Source organism: Copadichromis virginalis, linkage group LG19 (genome assembly GCF_057382275.1).
Source record: "Copadichromis virginalis isolate Kocher_CV1m ecotype Utaka linkage group LG19, C_Virginalis_male_GT1.1, whole genome shotgun sequence".
Classification (NCBI taxonomy): Eukaryota; Metazoa; Chordata; class Actinopteri; order Cichliformes; family Cichlidae; genus Copadichromis; species Copadichromis virginalis.
The window spans coordinates 19,501,574-19,522,753 of NC_140636.1; the positions used below are offsets into that span (position 1 = coordinate 19,501,574).

At 40.2% G+C, this 21,180-nt stretch overlaps 1 protein-coding gene across 6 annotated transcripts in view; it reads left to right on the forward strand.

Moving 5' to 3' along the window:
- sobpa (sine oculis binding protein homolog (Drosophila) a) overlaps positions 1 to 21,180 on the forward strand; it is a 69,990-nt gene that overhangs the window by 33,845 nt on the left and 14,965 nt on the right. For 4 of the 6 annotated variants that reach the window (XR_014916945.1, XR_014916946.1, XM_085442476.1 and 1 more), the window contains 2 exons: positions 11,970 to 12,050; positions 13,021 to 13,116. The exons of 1 other annotated variant lie outside the window; for it this stretch is intronic. Coding sequence is in view for 3 of the 5 variants with exons in the window: in XM_085442476.1 (XP_085298602.1) it covers positions 11,970 to 12,050; positions 13,021 to 13,116 (177 nt within the window). In the remaining 2 variants the exon portion in view is untranslated. The remainder of the gene's footprint in view (positions 1 to 11,969; positions 12,051 to 13,020; positions 13,117 to 21,180) is intronic. One more of the 6 variants, XM_085442477.1, reaches the window with a different exon arrangement.

The window sequence follows — 21,180 nt, forward strand, 5'->3', positions numbered from 1 at the left end:
GATAATTAATAACCAAAGCGATGTTAAAAACTGCTTAATTTTATAAAGCCTTTGCATAAAAAAGGCTGAAAATCAAAATCATTGCATTAGAACATTTTAGAGCATGAGTCATGGATAAAGTAAACAAAGGCGTGAATGAAATATAATGAGACTGTAAAATCACTCACTAATACACACTCACTGGCTACTTTGTTAGGTTGAATTGATCGTTATTGCAAATCTCTAATCAACCAATCACATGCAAGTAATTCAGTTCATTTAGGTAAGCAGACATAATCAAGACGACCTTCTGAAGTTCAGGCTGAGCATCAGAATGGGGAAGAAAGGTGATTTAAGTTACTTTAAATGTGTTAAAGCCAGGTGGGCTGGTATGATCATTTCTCATATTGGTGACTTACTGGGATTTTCCCACATGAGCATCTCTATTGTTTACAGAGGATGGACCGACAGTTTTCTGATTACTGGAGTAATGAGAAGGGAAAGGTTTCAATTCAATTCTGTTAAAACCTTTAACTCTAGTATGTTTACAAAATTAAACAATTTGGACTTCATCCAAAATGTCGATATATGTTCTGGAAAAGTACACACATCAGGTAAATGTTGGCTGTTTACGTTTCCAATATACAATATACAAGACTAATGAGCTCTGCATTACATTCTGACCTTATCAATGACATTTTTGAACAAAGCGGAGCTGAAATGTATTGTGATGTGTGTTGAGAACAAATACAAAGAAGCAGCAGTAGTCTTTCCACTTCTTTGCCAGCTCTCCCCATTAACCTGCTCCAGACTTCTGACAGAAATTTTCAAAGCATGTCGTACGAGTGCGGTGACAGCTCCTCATGCAATTAATAGTTTTAGAAAAGTTCAGACTTTAAAACTCAAAGTGAGGGGAGGGATAATATTAGTCTTGGAAAAAATCTTTTACATTACGAGTTCTCACAGTCAGCCTGTTGTTCTGCTGATGCTTCAACATGCCCTTGATTATAATAACAATACTATTATACACTAATATTGTACATTTCTACCCCTCAGCTGCAAAATGATTCATCAGTGCAATCAGTCGGCTGCTTCTTCAAAAACACTTCATGAACTCGACTGCTTGATGCGATAACATTTAATTAAGTATTCCACTTTAGCCTAACAAAGCACACAAGCCTCTTCTGATATTTGGCCTGTTAAAAATTAAAGGCATGTTTTGTATGGAAGTCAATTTCTGCCAAATGAATAACAAAAGAGGCAATATCGCAACGTCCAACTTTAAGCTTAAAGTTTAAGTTCTGCATGACTTTTAAACCCAGACTCTGCGTTATTTATTTATTGGTTTATTTTATATGATGTAACTCATATAATCAGGAACATTTAAAGCTCCCAATAATATGAAAAAACAGAATAAAAACCCCAAACAAAACAAATTTCCAAGATATTTCTCAAGAAATACCTCTGAAAGACCACAGCTTGGCCTCCTAGTTTACTACTTACAGTCCTACTTACAAGGCTATGAACTGATATTAAAGTAAAGGACAAACCAACATAAAGTGCTTTAGTAAGGTGCTGCAGCATTAAATGCTTGCAGAACAGCATCAATGCACATTGGCAATTATTATGTTTTGGGAACTCTACTACTGGAGTGCCAACCCAATATCTCTCACAGGTATTCGTTTAGATTGAGATCTTGTCTCTTCAAACTGTCCATTGAATCCTCGTGCTCTAAAGATGGGTGGCTTTGTAAGTTTGTAAGTGATGACTCAAATTGGGATAAAAATATATCATCGTAGGACAAAAGCAATGACTCAACACTACTTTATGACCTTTTCCTTTAACACGTACTCACCACCAACGCATGGAGAGTCAGTTCACTAGCGATGCCTTTTAAGGATGCTCAAATATCATTACAGACTGCATCTAAAGAGTGCTCCTCAATTTTTTATGGTAGCCAGTTCCATAGACACCAATGCTAGTGGTTCTAACTTTGGGGTGAGCGTTTCTGTGATGGAGATCCAAGTGTGGCACTAGGTCCAATAATATTCAGCTTTTTTGTTCAGTGGAAATGTATTGTATGTTGGAGGTTATAAGTGGACCCATCCAAAACAAAATCCACTACAAGATTAAGTTGTTTCCATGAGTACTTGAGTACTAATTAGCAAAACTGAAAGTACGTGCGATGCCTGGTTAGCCAGCCTGTTTCTATAGTTTTCCAGGTAGATAAACAATAAATGTGTAGCTGTCGTCTTTTGTTTGGCAGTTAAGTAGCCAAATCTAGAAAATAAATCTTGCAGCTGTCATAGTAAAATCCAACCTAATGTAGCACGCATTATTACTTTATAAATGCTGATTTATGGATATTTTTAAATCTTAAGCTGTGCATGTCACAGTTAAGGGTTTTTGCTGAGCACTTTTCTCTTATAAAATGGTAAATGGCCTGTATTTATATAGCGCTTTTCTAGTCCCTTAGGACCCCAAAGCGCTTTACATATCCAGTCATCCACCCATTCACACACTGGTGATGGCAAGCTACATTGTAGCCACAGCCACCCTGGGGCGCACTGACAGAGGCGAGGCTGCCGGACACTGGCGCCACCGGGCCCTCTGACCACCACCAGTAGGCAACGGGTGAAGTGTCTTGCCCAAGGACACAACGACCGAGACTGTCCAAGCCGGGGCTCGAACCGGCAACCTTCCGATTACAAGGCGAACGCCCAACTCTTGAGCCACGATCGCTCTTTGCAGCAGCAGAGAAAAAAATATACAAACATAGTCAGTTATGTCATGTGTAGTTTAGTGCACATCATGCGTAGTTTATGGTAATATGTTCATTTATATACATACAGCGTGTTCTCAGCCAGTCAGACATGTTGGGAAAAGGCCTGCTCTACCACAGCAGCTCAGATTCTATATTTTGTCTGGCTCTTGCACATTCATGCAGGTCATTTGTGTAAATGATACCCATGTGTTTCTTTTCTCATGCACCCACAAGGTTGGCCACAACAACACAGCCTCCAGGCTTTTTTTTCCTGCTTAAAAAAAATGTCATGGCTTGAAAAAAAAGAGTATCTTATGTCTACGTGTGCTTTGGCTGGAGGAGCGGAGACATGGGGGAAGGAGAGGGGGGATGCAGGGGGTGGGCAGCGGCTCTGGCATTATGTTGCATGAAATATCTTCAGCTGCCTCATCCATGAAACCCAATCGCCTCCTAGGGTGACTATGGCTGCTGCTTTCTCACATCTCTACATAACTCCACATTCTGTAGTGCCTATTTGAGTGTGGCGAAAGATGATTGATAGTTTAACTTGGGCTAATCACTTATGTGCCTGTTTACTGTGCGCCTTAAGCTCCTGGATTAGTTTGTATGGAAGGTGCAGCTTCCTCCCCGCTCGCAGCACTCAATTATTCTGTCTGTCACCTCACACTGTCTGCTCACTTTCATTCTCTTTTTGACCATTCGCTATTGATTCAGAGGCACCACTTGGCTCTTTTTCTTGTTTGGTAATTCGCTGCAACCTAGTCCCTTCCCCGTGCGCACATTATGGCGGTTTGCGTGGTGTACACTGCACAAACCAAATCTGAGTGGAAAGATGCCAACCAACGGAAAAGTTCACCGAGTTTTCAGCTCCAATCTTGGACAGTTTGGAGGATTAAACTAGAATTAAGGGTGGAGTTTCAGCTGGAGGTAAAAGCTGCTTAACTGTCACACTTTTACACGCAGCTGTATGTTTTCCTACTTTATCTGACACCCACACATACGCCGATAAACAAGCTTTCTCATTGGACACAGTGCCAAGATTAAGTTAGGCAATTAGCAGTGATGGATTACGCTCCGTGACTGTGAAAAAAGGTGGAATGAGAGCAGGCTCTGCTTTGCATGTACGCGAAACACATTGTCTACAAATCATTTAGGGCTGGATTTTGAATGCAGGAAGCTGTAACAAATGCTTTGCTGTGGCATCAACTGTGATGAAATGTTGCTTGTTGCTGTTGCAATAGCTCCAACAATCTTTTTTTTTTCTTCCATCCTCAGCTGGCTTTGAGTTTCTCAGCTTGAGCTCCTCAAAACACAGTTGGGCTTTAGTTTGTAATTTTGCATCTACTTCTTATCTTTTAATTTTGCATTTGTACAAAATAAAGAAATATTGCTCGCATGCTTGAAAGAAAGCAGGATTTTTGCTTATATGCAGGTTTATTTAAAAAGTTTAACCTATTTTAAAGCAATGAAATCATTTGATTAAACCTTAAACTGCAATATTTGCAATTTCTGTGACATTATTGTACATTTTTGAGATAATTACACCAAATTTCTAAAATAGCTGGAATTATTTGATGGATTTGCTTTTACTGTACTTATTTCTTTTGTTTTCTCTATCTCAAAGCATCAAAGTAAAATCATCAGTGTTAGGTTTCCACTTTACTGTAATCATATTACACTTTACTGTTTGACTAATGTCATACATTACTAAGTTAAATTCAGTAAATTTCATTACACTTACTAATCACACTTATAGTTCTTGTTCTTGATTGCCATTAGAAAAAAATAACATCAAATGTGCACACATCCTGTCAAGAGCTGAATTTTCAAAGGTAACAAAAGCAAGTGACTCCATTTCTGCCCATTAATGTTATTGCAGTAGAATCACTGTGGTCACAGGCCACAGCATGTTTCTGTTACGTGCTCTTTGAGCTGGTTTTCTTCATCTCGGCATTTGGCTTTGTGTTGATACCCAAACACTGAGACAAAGATCTTGTGCATTTCCTTGTTAGAATAAGGATTTGTGCCAGTGTGTGGGACTGTAGCATAAGGTTTGTATTGTTAGCTGGCAGTTATGTGACAGTGTGACTCAGGCTACCCTGCTGAGTATTGCAAAAGTAATGTAGTGAGTGCTGTAATGAATTACTTTAATCAGAGAGAAACAAGAAGCGAGTTACGGCCCAACGCTGGCAGTCAAGTTTTAGGCATGATGAGGACATTTTTTATGCGAAATTCTTGGAAAACACTTTGCTACCTGTGAAGTAATCATTCTTAGTGTTTGCAAAGGTTGTAGGGTATTAGGGTAAATGCCTAAGATCGGATATTAATTGTGTATGTCTTTTTTAAGCCATCATATGCACAATACTCCATCTAATTATCAAAATCTGCCAAACCTACAGGTTTAAGTCATGAGATATATAAAACATTTATGCAAAGCAGTTATAAAAATTTGTGAATCTGTAAGAGACAGAATGCAGGAAGTCCAGTGCTTCCCAGCACTGTTTTGTTACTGAACTACTGCACTTAATAGGTCAATTTTTTGGTTTGTGTGAGGTATTTTAGTACAAATAGTCTACGTGTTTTGTTCTTGACAGTGCTTTGCGCATTCTTTCCTTTTTGTTTCTTCTGTCTAGTGCAGTTTACTGTGATGCATGAACATATTTCCCCCTCAATATACATATGAATGTTCTCTCTTCTTTAAAAAGTAGAATTTTCCTTCCAGGCTAGAAGTCAGCATCTAAAGAGTGTTCACTTTGGTACAGAACAGCAGTCAGGCATGCTTCCACAAATAATAATCTGGTAAATAGACACTGAAAACAAGACATTGTGGAAATTAGAAGATGAGGATCAGTGTCATCCATCCATTTTCTTAACTGTTAGGGCTGTGGGAGAGCTGCAGTCTATTCCAGTGTACGCCCTGGGTAGGTGACCATTCCCTCTTACAACCATTCACTCTAGAACGATCGGTTAACCCAACAAGCATGTCTTTGGACTGTGGGAGCCCCATGCAAACACCAGGAAAACATGCAAACCGGCATGTTGCTCAGTGATCATTGCACCACCATGCTGCTGGAGTGGACCATTATTCTGGCAAAATACTATATCTAAACACTTTCACCCCTCTGGTTTGCAGAAAATGAACTTTTCACTTTGGTGTCACTGACATATTCAGGTTTGAAGGTGAATTATAGCCTTTTTCAGCTTATCTATATCGCTTTTTTGAACTTATGAACTGCTTTGCGAGTTTTATCTTTAGACGTGAGAACTACAAAACTATGCATGCTACACATGCTGCACATGTCTCAACTTCTAGCAAAAAGATCCTCAGCAGAACCAAATGCAGAACATTAGGAGTATGTGGTGTATATTTTAAGGATTTATGGAAACGTGACAAAAATGCACTGCAGGTAGTTTGAAGAGCTTTCTAAATTGAGACAATTAGAAAAATAACAAATTTCTGCCAAACAAATTGAACAGGAAAAGGTTTATGAGGTTTATGGCACAGAAAACCAGAACAGCACCACAAGCAGAGAAAAGTGCATGAAAAATAAATAATCAAATAAAGAAAAAACAATGAGTGAAAGCAGTCGATTACAAGGAGCATAACCTGACACAGGTGGGGAAAAAAAGAAGGAGAAAAAGGGAAAAACGGGACGTTGGGTACTGGAGATATGCAAAGAAAGGTAATTACCAAAATAAAACCGGAGTGGATGTAAGGGAGGAAGGATAGGACAGAGGAAGGCAAAGAGACGGAAGAGCTGGAGACACATGAACATAGAAATATCAAAAAGAATAGCAGTAAAATTAAACAGGGACCAAACTCAACTGATGCGTACACTGAAGACCACGACAGCATGACACATTGCATTGAAATGTATGTTACATTATCTTTGCGTTTCTGCTGGTTTGGTTGTTTTTATGAAGGCTTCAAGCATAGGAGTGTGCAGGGTGATGGTCTGTAGAACCTGTTACTGTGTGAGATTGCTTGTGAGGAATAGATCAACTAAAACTTATATTAGAAATATAAATATAAAATACAAGTTAACTTCTTTGGGTTTGCAGTGAATATTTCTTCAAGCAAAATTGAAATCATGCAGTCTTTCTTGTATATATAATTTCATTTTTTCTTTATAAGTCTTTATGAAGAAAACAGCAAAACTGCATGCACGTGAGCCACATAATTCGTAAAAGCATGAAGCGGCTAGGGAGGAAGCCTCCAGTTTGTGTCACACGGGTCGTTTCTGTTGCAGTGCGAGGCTTTTTGTTCACACCATGAAATGCCCCCCCTGGAGACCCCAGACCTCCATCAGTGTCTTTCCCTGGGAGCTCCCTCCAGGCGCGAGGGGGCAGAGTGCCGCTTCATGTCAGCCCAGAAATGTCACATTCACCTCAAACACGCACACGTCTGCTTCCACACAGCCCCGTGGTTGCCTCCCCGCTCCGGCAATTTGCTTTTGCATCTCCACCGCCTGCCGAGGAGGGCACGCGCCCAGGAGAGACGCGTAGGGGGGGCGAGGGTGTGTGAGCATGCACGTTGTGTATGTAACTGCTCCTTCTGCGTGTACGAATGCAGCTCCTTGTGGAAATTTTGAGTGCGCGATGAAGTGTGTAAAGTGTCTAGCAGTTACGAAGCCTTGAGGCCTGCCTGACACAGCTGCAGGGCACAAAGAGGAAGGTGATTATCTCATAGCTGCCAGCTATTCAGCTCAAATAAAGACAAAAGTAACTCCGACTAACTAGGAGACTAAAAGTGAAGCCACGTACATGAACTTAGAATGTGTTGGTGTCATTTCTAAAACTTGCACTCAACTCACATGAAAAGTGCAATAAAATGTACTTTGTGTTTTATTTGCAGGTACAGTGGCGATGTGCAATTTAGCATTGCACAGCTCACAGCAGATATATTAAGATGAGCATTTGCTGCATTAAAAAATAGAGATTTAGTAGAAGGAAACTGGCCTGCAACATTATATATGCAAAAGTTACATTTAGAGCCACATAAATGTTCAAGAGAGGAACATTGATGCATATGTTGCTGTAAAGAAAGTGACTGGAGGGTTTTTCTTGTTGTTGTTTTTTTAACCACTTCCCACTTGCACACCCTTGTAAAAATTTAAGTGTAAAGATCAGAGCCTCATGCATGCATAAATCTCCAGTGATGCTTTGCAAACAAAATCGAATGGTTTGTCTTTCCAAGGTGCAGAGAGTAGAGGCAAACTTGTCTTTTGATTTGGGGGTGCGCCCGTTCACTTCCTTGCCTGACATTTGCATAGTGCCAGGATTGCACCTTCATTTCAGGATTTGGGATGAGCTCTAGTGCGCGCGGCTGTGTTTGTGTTTGGATTTGGAAAAGCCTGCCTACGAGCGCCTTTCTTTGGGAGGTGATGGGCACACACACCTGGACGTGTATGCATGCCCAGATGGAGGCTTGCGTGGTGGCAGCTGGTGTGACGTCCCGTCAGGACGGTGGAGCCGGCAGAGAGGAAATCAACGTGCGATGTCCTGCACTAACTAACTAACTATCAATCTATTTATTCGTCTATCTATCTGTCTGTCCATCTAGCCATCTATCCATGTCTATCTGTCTGTCTAGCTATCTATCTCAGTCCCATCCCCTTTATCTGTGTGGCTCCCTGTGTGTGCCTCACGCCTCGTTCGCAGTGCCAACACCTCATTAGTACAATATGCAAATGAACTGGCGCTGGGCCAGAGGGTCAGAGCACAAACTGGAGGCAGAATAATAGCACAATGGTGCATCTTTTTGTGTATCAGAGAGAGAGAGAAAGAGTGTGTGTGTGTGTGTGTGTGTGTGTGTGTGTGTGTGTGTGTGTGTGTGTGTGTGTGTGTGTGTGTGTGTGTGTGTGTGTGTGTGTGTGTGTCCAAATGCCTGCCTAAAATTATGTGATTGTTTATGTGTGGTTACCTGACTTTGAGTCAGTGCGATGTGTCCGTACCCAAACTCTGGAGCCATATGTAGGTCAGCCTACACCTCACAGCTTCTAAATAACCATGACCTCATAAACCCTGTCATGAAAGGTTGGAGAAAACAAAATCAAAGTAAAAATACCCCCCCAAAAAATGTGCCTGTTATTTTGTAAATTCTCACAAAACAAGGTTTTCTGTCAAATCTGTACACTGTGTCGTTTCTGGTACAAACAACAGCATGCTTCGTGACTCAAGACAGCAGTATCTTTGCACCAGGCTTGGAATGGGAAACCCTACCTGGAGGTGATGAAAGCAGATGGGAGTGGAGGCAAACTCAATCAGTCTCTGGACTAAAAATGTAAAATATACGCCAGAGTTGCCCTTTGGTATCATCGAGAGATGAAGAGAGCTGGAGGCCAAATTACCCATGACAAATCAAAGGTTGCAGGGAGCAATTTAAAGGGAACATAATATGAAAGAGCGCTACTCAAATCAGCGGTTCTTCTGTCAGTGCACGGGCTCAATTTGAAATGTCAGCTTCGGGGCTGCAAACGGCATGATGTACATGTCTAATCGAGGTTAAATCTCAATTTCTGATAACAGTGTCTCAGCACCCCTTGGCTGTAAAATATGAACTAATTTGATCACACTGGGGTCTACATTATATAAAAGTGCATTTCATTTAATGAAACACAATGGAGCCATTGGGCACCGTGCCAGACAAAGCTTCTCCAATAACCTCTTTGTAACAGAATTGCCCACACCTGGCACAGCAGCACTGACTGCCTCAGTTTTCACACTGCACATAATGAATGACTCACAGGGTGCAGGAGAAGGTGGCTCCTTTTCCAGCTGGCGCAAACATGTAAAGGAAGTTTGTATTTTAAAAGCATTGCCATGGAAAGTAAAAGCACAATAGCTATTCGGGCAAATTAATCACATTATCGTTATTTGAGGTTGTATAACTAATAGATAGGTTACTGTAAATCCTACAGTTTAAGCCCCAGTATCTTTCTAATCAGCTTTAGCATATTTGGAGTCTGCAGCATGTTCAGATGCATTTAACCTGAGCTAATCTGATTCATGAAGAATGTGTGCCCATAAATATGGAGTAATTTGTGTATGCACTGAATGTTTAATGCACAAATCCCAGATTCATCATATTTTATTTACGTTTATAGCATCCTCAGCTCACACACGCTCACACACAAATGAATAGCTTAAGAAAATAAGCTAAACCGCCATCATTACCGAGGGAAAACATTAGAGGTTTGCCTTTTCTGGCGTCACATCTTTCCCCCGCCGTATCCTTCAAGGTAAACGTGTTTCCTTATATAGCAAAATGTAGCCGTGACAGTATTAAAATTACACATGGAGGTTATGCTCCTGATTCTGATGGTAAGAACAGACTTGGCAGGGACACCAGTTTTTCTAAATGTTTTTTATGCCTGTTGGGAACATCTCTTTGGTTTTGTTGTCCGGTTAGAGCGTTAGCTCGTTTTTGTCGAGGTATGTTTCCGCCTATTGAAACCCGAAGATCAACAAATTATATATTTTTTATGAACTCCTGTGTGAGTCTCTGTGTCATTTTCTTCCATTCTGAGATGATTACACTTAGCTAGATTAGGAATGCTGACACCATGAGTGAAGTGAGTAGGTGGATCGTCTGCTCGGTGAAAACAAAAATAAAACTTGTAAAGTTATTTTCCATCTTTCTCGTTAGACAATTTGCAAGATGGAGGTTATGCAGATCTTTTCGCAGTTCGACACTACTTATGTTATAATTAAATCAACAATGGTAGGACTAATAAATGCTAAGTTTAGCAAACATAAATACACACAAATCACATTTTCTCAGGTCAAGTTAGTTTCATTCAGTAAAACATCTTTTTGCCTTCTTTGTTGAGTTCTGTTAACTTTTTCTGGCTTAAGGTTTATAAAAAACTAACGAGCTTGCTTTCCGCCATTAAGATTATCAGCAGAAGAGGAAAGATTGATTTCAGCCACTTGCGGGAAAAAAAGCAAAAACATATGTTCATTGAAATGCATGAACTGATATCATTAGCTAGCATAATGGCTGTGTGGGTGTGAGCAGATTGTACTTGCACGACATCTCCCTCGCTCTTTGGTTTAGTTAGCTCGTGGCACCTGTTAAGGTGGACCACCCTCCACCTTCCAGTACAGTTACGCCAACCTCATGTTATGTCATTCAGTCATTACAGCAAGCAGAGTGGAGGGAGCTCTTTGAGGTTGTCTTTGTTATCATTCCAAGCCAAATATATCAGAAACTTTAGCAAACGGCCACACCGAAATTTAACTCCCTAATGACTCAAATTATTGACACTTATTGTTCTTGCTGCCTTGGAGCAAATGTGACCACATAGTTTTCCTTGGAGTAATAAAGTATTCTGATTCTAATAGCTGGTTTTGATTTTAAGCTAAAACACTGTATATGTGCCCTAAAACCAGTGACCACAACAAGGTCACAGACCACACCTTTACTATATTAAAGTCTGGACATTACAGCTAAATTTAAAAATGTTGGATAGAAGAGTAAACCTGGGAGGAGGCAAAGGATTATTCCAGGAAAATCCAAGTAGCTGACCTGCAAGGTGAAAACAATATCAGCCTCAGTGCTACAGTTGGCAGTATATTCAAAGGGACAAGCTATTAAGCAAGTAATGGAAGCAAGTTATTCATGTAGAAAAAGTATTGGCTGAAATGTCTTTCAGACATTTTTGGTGTTGTTGTTTTTTTTTCTTAAATTAAAAATTGGGTTAAAATGAGGTGAAATGTATGGAAGCCCGTTTCCACCACTTAGGGACAAAAAAAGGATCCATAACTCGAAATTTTGAGAAAAGTAACTCGAAATTTTGAGTTAGCACTGCCAATCAGTAATCTACGTGAATGACCTCATTTCCTTGTTACCCAGAAGCTGAAGCCCTCAGCTACAAATGCTACAGCTAAGCTACCAGTATTACATCCAGTCATGAATGCACAGATTGCTGAGTATTTTCAGCGTGGCTTCAAAAATGATGAAATCCTTGTGTTATTAGCTGAATCACATGGCGTTACTATCAGCCAACATACTCGCGAAAGAGCCAATTTGTTGCGATCCTGTTTTTAGTGCGCGTTACTCTGCGCCACATGCTTCCGGGTAACAAGAAAGTGACCTCATTCTCGTAGATTACTGATTGGCAGAGCTAACTCGAAATTTCGAGTTAATAACTCGAAATTTCAAGAAAATAACTTGAAATTTTGAGTTATGGATACATTTTTTTTTGTTTTGTTGCTTTTTTAGTGGCGGAAACGGGCTTCCATAGAAATGAGACAACGCTTCAACCTTCAACAAGTCTCTGAATCTCCTGAATCATCCTTCAAGGTAGGATCAAAAGATTCTGAGAACTGAGCTCCATAAAATTTTAAAAGCTTGCCTGTTTTAAATTTGACTGATTTCCCATTCAAGGTCATCTTCTCGGGTATGTCCTGGCAGTTTTCAGCATGAGTGCTATTTCAGCATTTCTCAGTGTAAGTCCAATTTGGGCCCCTTGCAGGCTGAACAGTGTGAACATGAACTTGGGAATTTCATTTGGAAGATCATTGACAGAGCTGAAGAGTGCATAGTTTCAGATTCTAAAGGCAGAGCGTCAGGTGAGGAGCAAGACTGACGGCATGCACCCTGAATTCAAGTCCCCGGATTGAGACATCAACATGGGGTTTAGCTGTAATGTCCTGAGGTCTCAGGAAGACCAGGGAGTGAGTCCTTTTTGGCCACATGAGCACAATCCTTGCTCTCCACCTGGACATGTCACTATGATATTTGTTCACTGAAAATCAAGTTGAAGGATTACACACCAACTGGAACGGTACAGGTGTGAGGGGACACAATGGGAATAGCACTCACTGAGAGATCTAAACATAAAAGCTGAGGTGCACAAGAAGATGTTGTTGGAGGGGGGATCACCCAAAATTCAAATCAGATAAACCTTTTGATTTTCATTGACCTGTTCTCAGAACTTTTTGATCACACCTTGTATCTTAGATTGATGGGTGTTAAATAGGCACAATTGTTTGCAGCATTTTAACTGCCTAAACTAAATGTCTTGCACACGCGAACTGCACATACACACCTGCACACTCACTCGCTGTTTTGTTTCAGAGGATCCTTAACCCCTCACCCCTCGCCCGCCCATTGGTTTGATCACAAACCAATGGCTTTTCACCCATTTTACAGTCACCATTTCTGTTCATCTTTCTCATTGTTTTTTTTCCCATTTCTGTTTCCTTGTTGCCTCTGTTCACGTGTTTATTTTGTCCATTCGTAAAAAGAAGCCATTATTTCTCCCCCCCAGGCAAGAGACGACGATGGCCTCGGTGGGAAATTACCCCTGCACAGCTTTGCTCAGGACACGCCCAGGCTTGTCTTCAAGACAAACAGCGATGTGCTTGTAAGGACCATACCCATTTAATGCCAGACAAGAGTTAAGCTTAATGGCTTCTGCACAAATATGTTTTGATGTTGTTCTTTGTTTAAAAATATGTAATTTTCAAGTCATGTCTGAAATGTGCCTGGGCTGGTTTGTGTTTGAGAATTACTGTAAAAGTAAAGCAGGCTCTTCCTCAAACCTCTCCAAACAAGATGCTGCACAAGATGCTTCACTTAAACGTTTCCATTTGTTATGTTCTGAACTTTTTTCATGCTTTACCATTTATTTTGCCCATTTTCATTTTTCATGTAGTGAGCTGTGTCAGTCTTTTTAGGAGCTGTCAGACACATGCAGTCTCACAGTTAAAGCAGGTGTATAATATTGCAATAATAGCAGTGAAGCTAAGTTGGCTTTACTGAATAATATTTATTGGAAATGTTGATATACCTGTACATTTTACAAGTACATGCCCATATCCTGCTCTGCCATAAAAGTGCCATTTCAGTCCATTGTTAGGTAATTGCCAGGCAATGTGATGGTGCCAAATATATCTTAGAGGAAGGATCATGGTCAGCAAGAACACTTAAGTTAGTTGTGACATTTAAACAATGCACAGCTAATGCTATAGAGACTCATGGGACCAGGCAACAGTTTTCCAGTCTTTTGTTGTGCCGTTGTGTTGAACCCATATGAATTGTAACTTCAGTTTCCTATTCTTGACTGACAGAAGTGGCATCAGGTGTGGTCTTCTGCTGCTGTAGCTCATCTGCTTCCTAGTTGGATGTCTTGTGCATTCAGAAATGCTATTCTTCATCCTTACCTAGATTGTAAACAGTGGTTTTTTGAGTTACTGTCACTTTCTTATCAGTTCAGGGCAACCATTCTTCCCTGACCTGGCTGGATCAGGTGACCCTGAATCCTCCCTTAGTTATGCTGCAGTAGTAGTTATGCTTCCCATGATGCACTGAGTGTTTCTTATTCACTCACAATCTGTTTATACACCTCTTTGCATTTAAACATGACTTGTTATCAATGTTCCCTCTAATTTTTCACGTGTCTGAGCGAACACACAAACTCCCTGAGAGGCCCCTTGGACCACTGTGAGCAACAGCAGACGTGTGCACTGTGGTCACGCCAGCATTGAATCCATCCACGGTTTATTAAAATAATCAAATTACAGCATTTACATTTATGTTGGACTACTTTTAATTAACTGCTTTAGCCCCACTTACAATGAAAATTTTAAAAAATCTTGCTCATGACCTGTGTAGTATTTTAACACTATTGGAAGTTAAAATAAGAGAGTCCTGTAACTCTCTTTCTCTGCAAAATACAGTATATAATGACCAATGTTGGGCAATTAATTCTTCAAAAAAAGTATGTTATGCAAAGTAGTTATGCAAACAACAAAGTTTTTTGCAGCTATTTACGTAAAAATGCAGCCAAGGCGTTTTTTAAAATAAACATTTCAAACTATTTACAGAACAATCAGCTGTTCTGCATCAAATCTGATGCCACACAAATGATTTGTGCCACTCCAAAAAATAATTTCTGTCCACTATGAGATAAAGGAGAACAACAGCCTGATACCTGCAGGCCTGACAACAGGAGATGTATCACTGCTGTAACATTCAGCAGTCATCTCATTGTTCTGACACACACAACAAAACTACTGACTACACTACACACTAACTACACAAGATTTGCGCTAAAAGTCTCAAATCTCTCATATCTCAAAACACCTCCGTCACTCCTGAAACTTCCTCCCTTCCTAAACAACTAAATGCGATGTTACCATATCATTTTTAATTGGTCGACATGGTACATTTTTCCACCAATAGGAAAGGGTGGGGTTTTTTGGTTTTGTTTTTGCTCACAGGCTTTCGAGTGTTTTCCTTATAAAATGCCGCTTTTACCGTTCCTTCCCACAGTAAATATAAACAACGACAGTATTCAGGAAGAAAACCAAACATTGCACATATTTTTATCATAACTCTGGTTTTATGTGGCCTATCAACACAATTTAAAAACTGGTATAAAGTCCACACTTTTTCTGTCAATTGTTCCGTCTGTCCTTCATTACCGTGGCTTCACTCCACATCAGCCACGCCGCTTTGCTTGCTAAAACACCGGTGTCGGCACATAAGGACGCTGTCATAGCCTGTCAACGACATTGATTAGCTGCGTGTATACGAATGTGAATCACATCATTGGCTGGACTATGGGATAAGGTGGCATCGTTCTAATCCCATACGGAAGCAGCCAGTCACTTACTGACTAACACTGCAAAACAGAATTGTTAAAGTATTAATTTTAATTTCAATTCAGGTTAGATTTTTTTTTTTTTTGTGCGCAACGCAGATTTTCTGTGCACAGAGACCGTGCCAGCAGTGCGCAATTGCGCACGCGCGCAGCTTAGAGGGAACATTGCTTGTTATTAGTCTTTGTCCCTCTTCAGCAGTGCATTTTTGTCCCCTCTTCCTCCCCTCACCTCCCAACCACAACAGCTGGCTGCCCCTTCCTGAGCCTGTATCTGCCGGAGGTTTCGTCCTGTTAAAAGGGAGTTTTTCCTTCCCACTGTCACCAAGTGCTCGCTCAAAGGGCATCATTTGATTGTTAGAGTTTGCTTTCTGTTATTGTAGGGTCTTTACCTTACAATACAAAGCGCCTTGAGACGACTACTGTTGTGATTTGGCGAAATAGCAGTAAAATTGAATTGAACTGATGTCTGACATCAACTTTGTTGATGACGCCCATACAATATATTTTTCTCTTTTTCGGACCATTCTCTGTAAACCCAAGAGATTGTTGCGCGGGAAAATCATAGTAGATCAGCTGTTTCTGAAATACACAAGTGTACCTAACAAAGTGGCTGGTGAGCATATGTTGCAATATTCAAGTTTTGTGGATATAAATGAGATGTTATTATCAAAAAAAAAAAAGTAAACAAAAACTGTATGTTGTCTTCTAAAATCTTCTAAAAAATTCTGCTAAATATAAATAAAAACTATTTGTAAACTTAGTGGGCTTTCAAATTTATCACAGCTTCTGTCACAGCTTCTATATATATCTATATGTCTGTTGATAACAGTAATGTTATGTTTCTAGGCAGCTAGAGTGTACCGAGTTTGAACCTATGTGTAGAACACTGGGAGCTCCAGCTTCTTCCACAATTGAAAAGTGTGTTAGGTTAATGCCCAGGACATTGTTGCAAAGGAGATTCTTTAATCTCGAGAATTTCACGTGTTTGTAATGCGAAACAGGTGTACTCATTCATAATATTTTATTGGACAATCTTCCAGTCTCCCATTCCAGACACGTGGAATCATTTTTTAACTTTTGTATGTTCAGGTTTTGTTTCCTAACGAATTTATTTTATGTTGACCAACTAAAGGCTATAACATTTACTTTAATACAACATGCTTTTGCCTACACGACATCAGCTACTCAGTACCAAAGTCTTTGCATAGTTTATAATCAACTAAAACCAAAGGATCCAGTTACATCAGAGCAAAATGTCCATCTGCAAGATTCAGTCTAGCGCTGATCATACAGGACTTGGTCTTCAAGACACCAAATTTTCTCTTTAAACTCTTGTTTTATAGAAGCGCCAACTGTTTATGTATCTACAATGCTGTCTGACAGACTGTCTGGAAAATGCAATATTAAATATTACTGCATCTCCACTCTCCCTCTCTGTGACAGCTGGCTTTTCCCTCCACCCCTCAGTCATTCAAAACAACCATAAGAACTTCTGACTTCAGACATGGCCAGACGTATACCTCTGAAATTGGCTTTTTGATAGGCTGATCAGCACTACTTACGCTTGCTTACCTGACGAAGAAGCTATCCTGAGTAGCTTGTTAGTTAGGCTTGAAAATGGAGGTAACAGGCAAAATAAAAGTAACTTCTCCTCACTGAGAAGCAGTCTGATGCCAGTTCTTCAGATTAGGAAGATGTTGATGTTTAGCTGTTAGATTTCGAGATGTATGCAGGGTCACCTTAAATATTTCCACTGATTAGCATTCAGTGACTACACTACATATGACTGGTGTATAAGTGTGTAATTTTCTCATGACTGAGAGGCATTCACACACTCACCATGTCGCTTACTTGGATCTCACTGTCCATAGCTGACAAGGGAAGGACTTTGAAGACATGTTTGACAAAAAAGGAGATGAATGAATCTGTGCTTGTCCAGATCCAAATGAATTTATGTATTTAAGGGTGTGGAAATGTATCTCCTGTCGGTAAACGCCTCAAAGTTAAACCTTTCCCCTGAAGAGACTCTAGTGAACTGTTCACCAACAGCTTTTTCTCCAGTTTGTTGTCTCAGTTTGCTATGTGCAGGCTCTAGCCTCAAATTCATCACACAGATATTACAGCAGTATTGATTTTTCCCAAACCCTGCAAAAAAAAAGAAGAAGCATATAACTGTGCTTTCTATGGAAAAGCACTGAGTAGATATCTCATCTCATAGATCTCCCGTCTGCTGCATTGACATTCAAACACAATCCACCAGGTCTGCCTCGTCTCTCTTGCAGCTGAAGTTATTTTACTCGCCGTGCGTGCGTGAGCGTGCGCTGTGAAATATAGCACAATTGAGCTTCACCTGGCCAAGTGAGAATGGCCTTTGTGTGTCACATCTATAATGACTGATGGGATGGCTGGCTGTGAAAAGAGCCACCTCACAGAGAGTGCGGTTCTCCTGCGTCTTGGCTTTTAGCTGCAGTTTAAAACTTTTCATCCATTCAGGTTTTGATGGAGAAGTCAGGTACACTATGTAGTCAGTATAAAACACTGGGAGAGGATCTGTACCAGATATGTTTCCTCTTTTGTAAGCCAAGTAATTATAACCATTGCAACAATGAATGAGGCAACTGGAAACTGATAGTTTGGTTAATCATAGTAATAAGTCCACATGTTGCAGATGGTCTTTAAAGCCTTGCCAAAGTTTAATTTTCTTGTGTAAACATCAGTGTAAGCTTTACACTGTTTTCTTCTTCCAGTGGACCAGGTGCTTTAAGATGGCAGTCTGTTGCAACATGATCTAGTTTTTGGACTAAATCCACAGTACAGCCAGCTCAGTGTTTCTGTCCGCCTCTTCTCAGAATCTCTGATGAACCCAAGCCGTCACGGGTGGATACTTTGCTGCAGATTGTTTGGAGTGTAAAATAACAAAAAAACCAAGCCTTGCTTCAAGCACCTGGTTCATTTTCATGTGTTTAATCTTTGTGTTTTGCACTTTGTGATTGTGGAAGCAATGTGAGAAGTGTCAAAAGAATCGCATATCGACCTTAACAGGGCGGGATACCCAAGCCTGTCCCTTGATGCACTTTTCTTGCTTAAACCTCCTCATTTTCAGCGAACCTCTTCATCATACATATAAAACCACTTCAGGTACCACAACCTCTTATGAAACCTTACAATCTCTGCACCGTCTGAAACTCTCCAGCCTCTTAACCCGCTGCCACCTCCTCCTTCGCCTTCCTCTTCATCTCCTAAATCCTACGTATCCTTAGAAATCTGAAGCCCCTGCCTTATATGGAGAATCCAAACTGCCAAAATCAATAATAATTTTTTTAAAGCCCTGGCAAAATGAAAAATTTCACAAATTATCTTTAAAAAATGTGACGTAAGTGGATATTTTTTATTTAATTTGCCTCTGTATGTGTTTTTCTTTGTATTTATTCCTTTCGTTTTAAATTTTATACATATTTCTGTTTGATGAAAGGAAAACAAAGTCAAAACAAAACCGAAACATATACAGCAATAGAAAAATGTTAAAGAGTAAATGTTAATAGAGATTAATAAGTAAATAAGTCAATAAATAACATGGTAAACTAAACGAGGAAGCAAGTAAATATGAAGATTCTTACGTTAAAGATGATAATTCAATTATAAATATGTCACAGTTTATAAATTTGTGGATTTCTACATTTATTTCTAATATTTTGGTGCATTGCATAATTGCAATATATTTCTATATTTTTAATATTTCGGCAGTTTTTGTCCTCCACAGAATTAACCTTTTCTATTGGGTCATTCTCTTTGAATGCAGCAAACTAAATGCTGTTTATTTATTGCTCTAACCTCTGAGAATGTCTCAAATCCCCTCACAAATCACCTCACCTTATGTGTTCATTTTTTTCTTATGCACTAAAACATGTCGCTGACTAATGTGGGAATTCCTAAAATTCCTAAAATTCCCTAGACTCTGGATTGGGTCAGAGAGTCAGAGGAGGGAGAACATGTCGACCACTGGGGTGCTTGTTTAGAAGCCGGATAATTGTTGTAATGCAAACGGTTAAACTACACCGCCGATGCTGGTTCGTTGGCCACGATGGAAATAAATGACCATAATTACATTCAACTGCAAACATCTGTGTGCAGGAGCCGGGAGAGAGCGAGAAAGAGAAAGCACAACTCCATTAGCGTAATGCGCAGTGAAATTTCACTCACGGTGCAGAAAGTCGTTAAGTGCTCTCCATCTGTCTTTCTGAGTCGAGGAAATTTTCAGCACATTTATTATTTAAAATATCCTGGGCATACCATTATCAAACTCAACTTGTGAGAGCACCTTTTTGACTTTTACTCAGTCGTGGCTCATTGAATTAGTGAGGACTAAATGGGAAGTTAAAGCATGTAGAATTCAAGGGACTGACATCCGAGCGCTTCCAGCGCCGTGTAGTTCAGTCTCTGATCTGTTTTTGCTGCTCTCCGGCTGCTTCTCTCAAACTCGGTTCAGTTTTTAAGTTAGAGTGACACTCTCTAATGACTGTCAAATGCAGACTTTTGCCCTTTTCGTGAATGCCTCTGCTTCAACCAGTTCACCTCTGATGTAAAGCACATAATCGAGGCAAGCAACCTGATGTTTTACACATGTTGCAGTTGAAGGACAGCACACTGTGTTTTCTTTTTGAAATCCTGGCCAGTGCTGCAGTGCATCTGCCCAAAAGCCCATGTGAGTCCACTGTCTTTCAGCTGCTGCCAGACACTTTCCTGCCAAATAATCCAATGTTGCTATGCAGCTTGCAAAAGGAGTTTATCCACCTTCCGGTTGCATCCCTCGACTTATTAACATTCAGCAGGGGGGCTTAAGGGTCTGTGTGATGGATGGATGTCGTTGAAGGGTCTGACAACTGATTAATGCCTTAATTATCTCCAGCGAGGACCTGCCACTCCTCCCAGAGCTGACAGAGTGAGCTGTGTGTGGCCTGACGAGTAACTCCGTGTTCAGGGCTCGCCCACTGCTATCTGCTCTACCAGGGTCACATTCATTTTCCTCCCCTCAAAAAATCTGCACGTTTTGCACTAAAAAAGGTGTATAACGTTGATGAAACAGTGCAGCAGTGCGTTTTGGGATCTTTGCCATTGCGGTGACTAAGAAAGACAACTTTTCAATTGAGCCTCCACATGTTTGGATCCAGCCCAGGTTTGCATTCTGCATACAGAAGCAATCTCTGAAGTCGAGTCCATTTTTTGAATGTAAAATGTTACTGTTGACTTACAAGGCTTTATGCAACCAATCCACCTACTATATCAAGGAACTATTAACCCCTTTATAGCCATGTTGCCATGTTACATCAGCTCTGCTTTAATAGGTAGAAATCTCAAGTAGAGCCATTTTGGCATCTGATGCTGCTTTGTGTGAGTAAGAAAGGAGTCAAGAGAAAAGAACAAAGAGGGGAAACAAACAATACAACATAAAACACCTGACAGGAACTGGTGGCAGAAATCACAGATCAGTTACATGCAGCTCTGGAGGTACAGCAGAAGGGTCCAGGGAGAGAGGAGGATGCAAAATTATGCAGTATATAAATATAAAAAAGGCATATGAATGCATGGGTCCCAAAAGAAATACACACTTTTCACGTGTAGCCGGCTTTACTTGATTAACTGATTTTAACTGCAATCTTACTAATATTGCAGTCACTTTAAGTAAATAGTTTTCAGCAAACAACTGTGGCTTTTAGCCAAAAACCTCAGAGCTCGACTGAGAAAAATAATGTTAGAAAATGTGAACGTTTTGCACCAAGCTTCAGCCATCACCTGCAACCTATAAAGATATTTAAAGTAAAACAT